Below are 10,066 nucleotides of genomic sequence, written 5' to 3'. Positions count from 1 at the left end.
GTACTACACTCACCATAACAGAAAATATTATATTAAAACATTTAACACACAAATTTATAGAAGTACATCATTAGTTATTTTCATACAATTTATTTTCCGAAAATAATATGTTGAGTTGGTATCAATATATTTTACTAGTTCAGAAGCTCATTTTGCTAGTTACATTTTTAACAACTAGCACATTTTAGCAATAGGTTGCTAGTGGCTGAAAAAGTAAATTTCTAGCCCTGGCTTAAAAGAAAGGCTTTATCCATGATATGCAGTTTAAAAAAAGAGTATCCACAATATATGCTTCATAGTACTTAAATCTTTAAAAAAAAAATGCTTTATCCACAATATGCTTTTCCATATTTAAACCAATTCTGAAATAGTGGCTTAATGAAGAATATGCTTCACAGTATTTAAATGTTAAAGAAATGCTTTATCCACAATGCTTCTCACTATTTAAACCGGTTTGAAAATGGTGGCTTAATCAACAACATGCTTTAGTATAAATCAATTCTACTGTAAACAAACCAGAAAGCACATGTGAAACTGACAAGCTACAAACTGACAATTAACATACTGTATAATGTGCAATCAAAAGCCTGCAAACGAAAGTATTTACATGTGTAAATTAACATAAGATTGAAGAGCAATATTTGTTATCAATTTCACACATAAAAGCTGTTTTACTAACTTATATTCAATATAATTATTGATTGCTATTATTTTATGAGATATTTTATTAAATGTTAATTTATTAGTAAGATATTAGGAGATCAATATAGAGGCCTACCTCCTAAGTATAATTATGGAAAAAATTCATTATCGTCACAAAATTACAATATGACGCCTATAATGAGCCTTGCCACATACAGACATCAAAATAATCTGGCAATTTCTAATTAATATCAAATAGACACCTGGCCCTAACTTAACCTAGATCTACCCTAGAGAGGCTAAAGTAATACAATTAATATTAGCTTAGGCCTAGCCTCAAATAGAACAGGCTAGCGACGTTCAGCCTAATTAAAATAATTATAAGCCCAAACATAACTGCACTAAAAAACTCATAAACAAAACACAGTGACACTCTAGAAACATCCCTAAAATTATCATGACCTAAATAAACACTTCCAGCATTAAGCAATTATGAAGACTTGACATAATAAATGTTTGAAAATAGAATACTTACCGAATTAATTCTACCGTAAATGAACCAGAAAGCACATGTGAAACCGACAAGCTGCAAACTGACAACAACCTGGATCGAAAGCCGACGACCTAACTAAGCCATGTGGATATCTGAAAACCCTTCGAAAGGCACTCAAATACTATCGGGCTATCGGGCTGAAAACCGAAAATGATCCGACGCTCTCTGGAAAATTCATTTGAGTCCTGGAAAAATCGAGATCTTTAATTGGCGTAGTGTGGTAGAGTGGCGTTAGTGTAGTCGAGAATTGTGGTCGAGATTAGTATTGCTGCTCGCCTGGTGATTTGCAGCAAATATTTGTGATTTGCCTATATATGAGTATGATGATATTATATTGCAGGCCTACCCACATCAGCAAATTAAAGGTAATAGGACCAAGCATTGGATTGCCACAATAAAAAAAGATTAATAATTAATCACCCATAATGATAAAGATAATAACAATTCTATGCTTATATAATGCAAAATACAAAGATAATAACGATATTAATAATAAAATATTAATATAGTGATACTAAAATAATAATAATGAGCAACAACAGCACCAATAAAAAATAACAATTGTAAGGATCATTACAAGCTACCATGTAAAAGTTTGGTTATCTTGAAATGGTAACCAAGAACTAAATTTAATGATTTAGTATCAGTACATCAAAAAGCTCGAAAAGTGGCGATTTCAAACATTATACAAGTATTGAAGAAATTAAAGAAGGCGACCTCAGATTTTTGGTTTGTTGGGCTTGGGAAACACAATTTTATTTTGCCTAATGATATAATCTTTAATGTAAAGTTTAAATCACACCTTTATGACTAAGCTTTGGCACAAATTAATTTTGGGTAATTACTTAACTAAAATTATACTGTGACTTCATACACACTATTAGCTAGAACACACTAAGTAAGCAGACATGTCCAAACTTGAAGTTACTACAAAATTATAGGCTAGGACCAACCGAAATGTTTGATGATTCATCAAGAGCTGGGATTTTACTAACTCACAGCACTATTGTGTACATCAAATCATATAAAATGTAAGCCTAAAAAACTAATTATGAATAATATGATATATGCTGCAAATGATTCATTAGAATATTTTGTGGACATGAACAAGGAAAACAGAGATTTAGACAACCAGAAGGTTCTGGGCTTTTCCAAGTATGGTTCAGTAAAACATTTACAATATAGTCAACATTACAAGTAGTATAAAAATAAGTGATGACAGAATTTGAAGTTTACATTTATCTAGTGATAGTGGATGGTCAATCTATTGGCACTTGTAGTAAAGTGCCTACAAATTTTAAAAACTGTTTTTTTTTTTATCTGTGACTTGTTGACAGTTGTTAACTTGCGTAGCTTATACGTAACAGTTTATATAGGTTTTCTAGGAGGTATGTCTAATTGATTTTTTACATTTTTTTCAATGTTTCATAACAGATGGTACAAAATTAAACAACAATATTAAAATAATACTTTATTTGATATAAGTAGCTTTTGAGCTAACAATAATCTTCTTATACAGATGATGTTTAACTTACTCAAGAGAAGCGACTTTAATTAGCGCTTTTGTAAGCAACATTGGCCATATTTCCTGCCGTATTGTACTGGCTGGTAGAAGCATTTTACCGCTTTCATCAAATGGAATCGTATCATCTATGGTAACCTTTCTCCAGCATCCCTAAAATTTATAGAAATTATTGAAATCATCATTTTAAACTTTTCAATTAACTAATTAATCAGCACTGCCAGAATAAAATAAATGAATGGAATACTATTAACAGACTAGGTTTATTTTATACTGTAGAGAAATATCAATTCAAAATCCGATTATCCACATCCATGGGCTACCATCTGAAAACCAGCATTGTTAAACTGAGTAATCTGCATAAGAACATGGCAGTCAATATTGTATACTTTACAGTAGTACACATAAGCACAATAGTACAATGTGGAGAATGAATATATCAATAACTTTCATGTTTTTGTCACTGATGCTATTTTTGTCATGGCAAGCCTTATGTACATAATGGACAGTTCATGGTCTGATTGTTTCCATCCTTGACGATTGTTTGTCCTATTATTTTTAAATAGTTATATGAATAGATTTAGGTATGCCAGTTAAAGCATTAGAATTTTAAAAACCTACACATTACCCTGGGAAGTGTAGTATTGAGTGCGGGCTCATGTTTCTAGACTAAAATTCCTACAACATGCATGTTTAGAGTATGCAGACTCCTGTTTTAGGATTTGTAAAATCCTACCTTGGAATGCAAGTTTGTGGCGCGGCGAGCTCCAGCCTTAAGAGGTTGGTACGATCAATTACCCCAGGATGCATAGTTAAAATATTTACACCAGTAAATTATACAACTGATTTCCAAATTATAGTTGGACGACTACCCTGCACTAAACTGAAGGTGAATTATTATTTGCATTTTCCTGTAGGAAGTGTGCACTTTATAGTTTTACTTCTATTGACAGTAATTTATGTACAGTATTAAAGGACATTATATATCTTTTAAATAATCACTGGAAACATTACAGGAATAGATAGTAACAGTATATCCTATACCTAGTCAAATATTAAATACAAAAAACTTACCATCCAGTACAGACGGACAATGTACTTTCCATGTGGATTATGTAATGGCAGGTGTGGCCCTTTACCCACTTTACATAATGAGAAGATATGATCCCATGGTCTCCATGTATGAATTTCCCCACCCGCGACGCTGATGTTAGATGCTTCACTATCTCCTGCATTGGCAGTTGTGATTTTCCACAAACAGTTTATCTGACTTATTATCCATCTGATTACCTGTGAAAGGAAAGACAATATTGAAAAAGAAATTGATAAAAGGATGTTGACACTATAAAAGAAAAAAATTGATAATGATGATGATGAAAATTATGGTGATGATAATGGTGAGAAGACAAAGATGATTAAAAAGACAAGATTACAAAAAAATATAAATTTGTAGTTGTTGATGATGAGAAGTAAATTTATATTTGGAGAATTGTATAGCACTTCTATGCAATGTTTCATAAACAAAACCTAAGACTAGCAGGAACTTAGAGAAACCTGACCAAGTGGACAGATGTAAAAAATTAAAAGAATGCCCTAAGGTTTAACCTAGGGGTACACCAAAGTTTTCGACATTCATGATGTAATTAAAAACTTTAAAATAAAAAGAGGAAAATAGATAAAGATGATAATCTTACTGATAATATGAGAACAATAATGACAAAGAAAAATGGTAACAGCAAGAGCACTTAGTAGAGAGAATAACTTTGCCTACAGCCAATCTCTTTCTATAAAATAAATCCTCAAAAATATGTTCCTATTTTCCAACCACATCTACTAAAAAATTACACAACACGAAAGTTTCATTCAGATCAGTTGATTAGTTTTTGAGATATCTGATCTGGGACGTTTTGCTTCGAATTTTCCAAATATCTACACCAAAATTTAATCACTTCATTTTTCGAACGCCTTTTTATTGTATCAGTTGTACACCTGCAAATTCCTTACATTTGGCTTAACATACTGGCATGTTTTAATCTTAGCTGACAAAAAAAACATGTGTCATGTATTGGTGTTGAAATGGAAATATTATGCAAATAGAAATACGAGGATTTGGTTTTAACATCGCATGAAAAGATCATGCATTAAAAATATTCCTAATCAGTTCCGAAAAAAGTGAAGTTTATACATATAAAATGCTGTACACCTAAATACTGTAATTGCACATATCCACCATACAGCTATTGTTTCTGCCTATGGTAATACGGTAAACATATTATTTAAATGGTCCTCATAGCCACAACATACTTCGGATCGTCACCAAACTTGAAAAACTTCTTTATTAAAACATGACATACTATTCTGCCAATTATCATTTTTATTCATTGATCCATTATCGAGATATTCAGGTCTGGGACCTAATGGCCCTAAAATGCACACCCGAAATTTGGATCGTCGCCAACAGAATTGGTTAAACTTTCACGAAAGTTTCATTTATATCAGTTGATATTTTTGTGCAGCTGTTTTTGAAATATGTCGCACACAAAAAAAAACCACAGAAAAACACCAAAATCTTACTCACACACACACACACAAACTTACACGACTAAAAATGGCTGAGATAATGATAATGATGATGATGATTAAGATACTAATGATAAGATAATGTACAAAATTTATATAGTAAATATTGCAATAAAGTGCCACTATGCTCTTTACATTATTACTTCCAGTAACTGGTCTAAACACATCCTCAGCTTCTGGGGAGCACAATTCCAAAAGCAGCTAGAATCAGCCATAGATGATGATTATAACAAACAACATTGAGATAAAAATGATTATGATGAAGATGATGATGATGAATATTAAAATAATGTTGCTTCACAGTGTCAAGCAATATATTATTATTAGTAACTACACTACTATTATTATTACAAATTCTATAGAGTTGCAAGTGTGATTTGTTTTTATCAACAGAATTAGTTTTATCTGAATATCTATATTCTATTAATAAAGTTTTTGAATTTGAATTACTAAGAGAAACAAACAAAAGAATGACAAAGAGATCTCAATTGCTATGCAAACAAAGAAGTGTGCCAAACGCCACTACTATAAACTTTGAATGCATGCCAAATAAATACCTATTATTTCATAAACACCTTATAATAAAAATAACTAATTATACCAAACACAAAAACCCCTAAGAACATAGAATTTCCACTGTCTCATGGAGGAGTTTCATCATTATTTTTATGATGAAACTTAATGTATATATCATAATAACAAAATTAAACAATTAGGAAATACCCATTGATGCTTATAAAAAGGCCTAGCAAAAATGAACTACAATCAATTTTGTATACTTTACAAACTAACACAAACAAAAAAAAAGTTTTTTTGGAGTTCAGAGGAAACAGAAGAAAAATGTTAAATTCCAAATTCCAAAGATTGAATGAATTGGAAAGTTTGGAAATTTGCATCAATGGCAACAATAATACTATTATTGTTGCTGGCGATAAGGCAACTGTTATCATCCAAAATATTCAACAAAAAGACATACCACCTGCATCAGTGACCACTTGGCGTACATCTAACAAGGTGGAAAGAGGATGGACCAAGGTGCAAATACAAAAAGCTACCATGGTTATAACAGATAAGGGAACACCACCGGTATCAGGAAGAAACAATTCCTACAACTCACTCTTAACAATTGTACAATTAACAGAAGAGGACGAGGGAATCAAAATATGCGGGAATGACAACACTATTATTTTGGCAAGAGCAAATACTAGTATCTACTTTCAATAAGAAAACTGATGCAAGATGGAGTATAAAGATACCAGTACCAAGAAATCTTCAAAGAGCTACCCCATTCGATAGTCCAAATATTTGTCTTTCGATCAATTTTTTGTTAAGTTACAAGTCACTTGTATGATAATGTACTGAATAAATATTTTCAATTATTTTAAACTTTAAAAGAATAAAAAAACTATATAAATAAGATACTGATTATTCTATCTATGGTTTATCTCAAGTAAAATGTTCTTATAATGGCACCACAATGTTATCATAATATCTACAAAGGTATTGAACTATAGAAAAAAATTGGAGAATTGAATTCAATAGAATAGAACAGAATAGAAAGGTCATATTTATTACTTACTATTGTAACAATTGAATTTTTTAAATAGATTCGATAGTCCAAATATTAGTCTTTCGATCAATTTTTTGTTAAGTTACAAGTCACTTGTATGATAATGTACTGAATAAATATTTTCAATTATTTTAAACTTTAAAAGAATAAAAAAACTATATAAATAAGATACTGATTATTCTATCCATGGTTTACCTCAAGTAAAATGTTCTTATAATGGCACCACAATGTTATCATAATATCTACAAAGGTACTGAACTATAGAAAAAAATTGGAGAATTGAATTCAATAGAATAGAACAGAATAGAAAGGTCATATTTATTACTTACTATTGTAACAATTGAATTTTTAAAGGTTTAAGACCAAAGTTAAAAAGAAGAATTTTAAAATAAAAAATAAGGACACACTATTCTTCAGTTTAACCAAAAAAATTTGTGTTTGCAATGAGCATAAGTCAAATGTTTCTAGGTTCAAGTACTGTATGTAAAAGGTGTGGTATAAATTCCTGTATTATTATTATTATTATTTATGTAATTATATTCTTATCCAAGTAGAGTAAACTCCATATAATAAGTAATGTGGAAAAGTCATTTTCTGAAGTCATTTTGAGTGCCAACGCACAATGCATGTAATTACCGTAATTATAACAACAAACAGAAAACTGTCAGTTATAATTTTGGCTTCAGTAGTATCATAGGAAATTCCAAACTAAAATCTGTCCTTAAAGTTTAATAATACATATTTGTTAATTATTATGGAGTGTTTTCAAATAGAAATATTGAATATTAAATAAGAATCAAATAAAGACTGTTGTTAACCAGCAAAATGTTTGCTTGTCATTTTATTTTGCACAATGGATAGTCTCTGGGATTTTTCTCTCACTCTTCTTGCTACAAAGCTTAAATGCTGATGTTTAACATATGAGCTAAAAATAGCAGAACTTAAAACCCGATTCAAATAATTACTGTAAAACAGCAATTCCTGCCAGCTACTCCTAATGTTGATGTTGTCATGGTAAAAAGTTACCATGGAATTACCAAAGTTACTTACTTCACAATTGTGGAGATGATCATTCATGGACATCAAATCAAAATCATGATTATTTTCAGCATCATTAACCACAATAGTTTTATCAGTTATAAACTCATGGGGACGTTTCCAGTGATCTATTTTTTGTCGCAGTGAGGGTGGCAGATCTACACGACCTTCTGGATCATCAAAGAAATGCTGTAAATAAAAGTTAAACATTTGTTTAGCTGTACCATACTACACTCTAGAGGGCTCACTTCAACTTTACTAAAAAATCCAGAGAATCACTCCAATGCAGTAACACAAAAACATGATTAATAGTTACTAAAAGGTATGTTTCACTTACCAAACTGGGGCTTTTTCCCTTCTGCTCCTTCTCCTTTACCTTGTGGGCTACATCCTATTTCATACAAAAACAGAAATATTTGACATTCAACCAATTAAAAGAAAGCATAACTAAAAAAAACCTAGCAGATATATGGTGATGGTAATAAAAAATGGAATAGTGGGCCTCATTAAGTTGGTAATGGTTGATGATGACGACTACGATGATGATGATAATTGTAATGATAATTATGGTAATGAAAATAAAGGTGATGAAAATGATAAAAGTGATGAAGAAGATAACAGTGATGAAGATAATAAAGTTGCTGATAATGATTTAATAAATCAACTGAATAGAGATTGTTTGAACATTTTTTCAAAATGATAAACCAATCAGAAGAGAATAAAAAACTGTCTTACCCATTTCTCCGAGTTAATGTCTGCATCATTCCATTCTGGCCACACAACAATCTTCTGTTTCCGGCCCTCTTGTGACCCAACTATACTGGCTGCAATAGATGCAGCTCTGAAAGCAAGAGGGAAAATGAACAATCAAAACATTGATATGCGACTAGGTGGCTACATTGTTTTCTTTTAATCTCAGTGGTTAGGTTTCAATCATTGCATAAATGCTGAGATACTTTTCTTATGAAATAACAAGCAATATAGCTTGGTTATAACTGGTGGAGCAACTGCGCTAAACTATGGAGAGCCTTTTAGTTCTTTGGTCCATGGTTCAATTCTATCTGCTGCTTTTCTTCTTTTTTTTTTCAAGTTACAACGGCACACTCATCTTTTGGATAATAAGTATAAACCACTGGTCTCGAGCACAATGGCTCATACAGTACACTCTATGAAAGAGCAGGGGATTGTGTCCCAGTGTACTGTCCAAGAAACCATCACAGTTACTTCAGTATGCTGAAGGAAGCAACGATGATTCTACCACACGATACTACTTCGATCTACACACTGCAACTTAAAGTTTGGTTTAATTCTTGGTTGAACAGCACAAAATTACAAATTTATTTCATGAAATGTAAATGCTATATCTTTAACAAATACAATAAATTTTTTAAAAATATAATATTGGTACATTCCTTTCATAGACTTTAAATATTGTACATTGCTACTACTAGCATAACAAATGGTTAGATATACTTACGCATTTGCTCTGACTCTGAGAACGCTTGCTTTAAAAGATAAAGGCATCCTATATACCAAAAATCACACTCATCATAGCTAAGTGATTTTAAACAAATGAGAAGCACTAATACTCTATTAGATAACTAGACTAAACCATACATTAGTTATCTTTCAACAGAAGAATGAAAACAAACAAAATGATGTTCAAAAAAAAACTGAAGGTTCTTTGACAAGTTGATGTTGCTAGGAACACCTGGATTCTTTCTATTATTTAACCTTGCTGAATCTGAAGCGCAAATATTCTTCAGGTGGAAAATTCTTTGTCTGTTTATGTACAAATAATCCTCTTGATAATTAAATATAAATGTACATGTTTACATCTAACTAAAAGTTCTTAAAAGGCTGAGGGCCACACTTATACCATGTACCATTATTCAGATGGTATCAAGTGGAGACCTTGTCTTAATCTTACTTGTGCCCTTCTGGGACATTTAGTCAAGCACTCTCCCAATGGCAAGTGATAATCTATAAAATTCACACCTTTCAACACTGTTAATCCGGGTATGTTTCCTAAAAGCATATGAACTCATTATTAAAAAAAACCATAAAATTTCAAACTTATTATTCAAACAATAGACAAACGATATTAATTAATTAAACTAGTCAATAGTATTAGACAAATATTTTAGCTTTAAAAATCCAT

At 31.1% G+C, this 10,066-nt stretch overlaps 1 protein-coding gene across 17 annotated transcripts in view; it reads right to left on the bottom strand.

Annotated features, from left to right (window-relative positions):
- Positions 1–10,066, bottom strand: part of LOC117117784 (androglobin-like) — a 77,767-nt gene that overhangs the window by 45,533 nt on the left and 22,168 nt on the right. For 15 of the 17 annotated variants that reach the window (XM_033262236.1, XM_033262233.1, XM_033262232.1 and 12 more), the window contains 5 exons: positions 8,641–8,746; positions 8,243–8,296; positions 7,918–8,094; positions 3,792–4,007; positions 2,731–2,870 (listed from right to left, as the gene is read on the bottom strand). In XM_033262236.1, the coding sequence (XP_033118127.1) occupies positions 2,731–2,870; positions 3,792–4,007; positions 7,918–8,094; positions 8,243–8,296; positions 8,641–8,746 (693 nt within the window). Of the gene's footprint in view, positions 1–2,730; positions 2,871–3,791; positions 4,008–7,917; positions 8,095–8,242; positions 8,297–8,640; positions 8,747–9,382; positions 9,506–10,066 lie in introns of those variants that run through there. The other 2 variants (XM_033262238.1, XM_033262239.1) reach the window with 2 other exon arrangements.

Source organism: Anneissia japonica, unplaced genomic scaffold (assembly GCF_011630105.1).
Source record: "Anneissia japonica isolate Jap-2015-1 unplaced genomic scaffold, ASM1163010v1 scaffold234_len1672027_cov178, whole genome shotgun sequence".
NCBI lineage: Eukaryota > Metazoa > Echinodermata > Crinoidea > Comatulida > Comatulidae > Anneissia > Anneissia japonica.
This window is presented reverse-complemented; position numbering and strand designations above follow the sequence as displayed.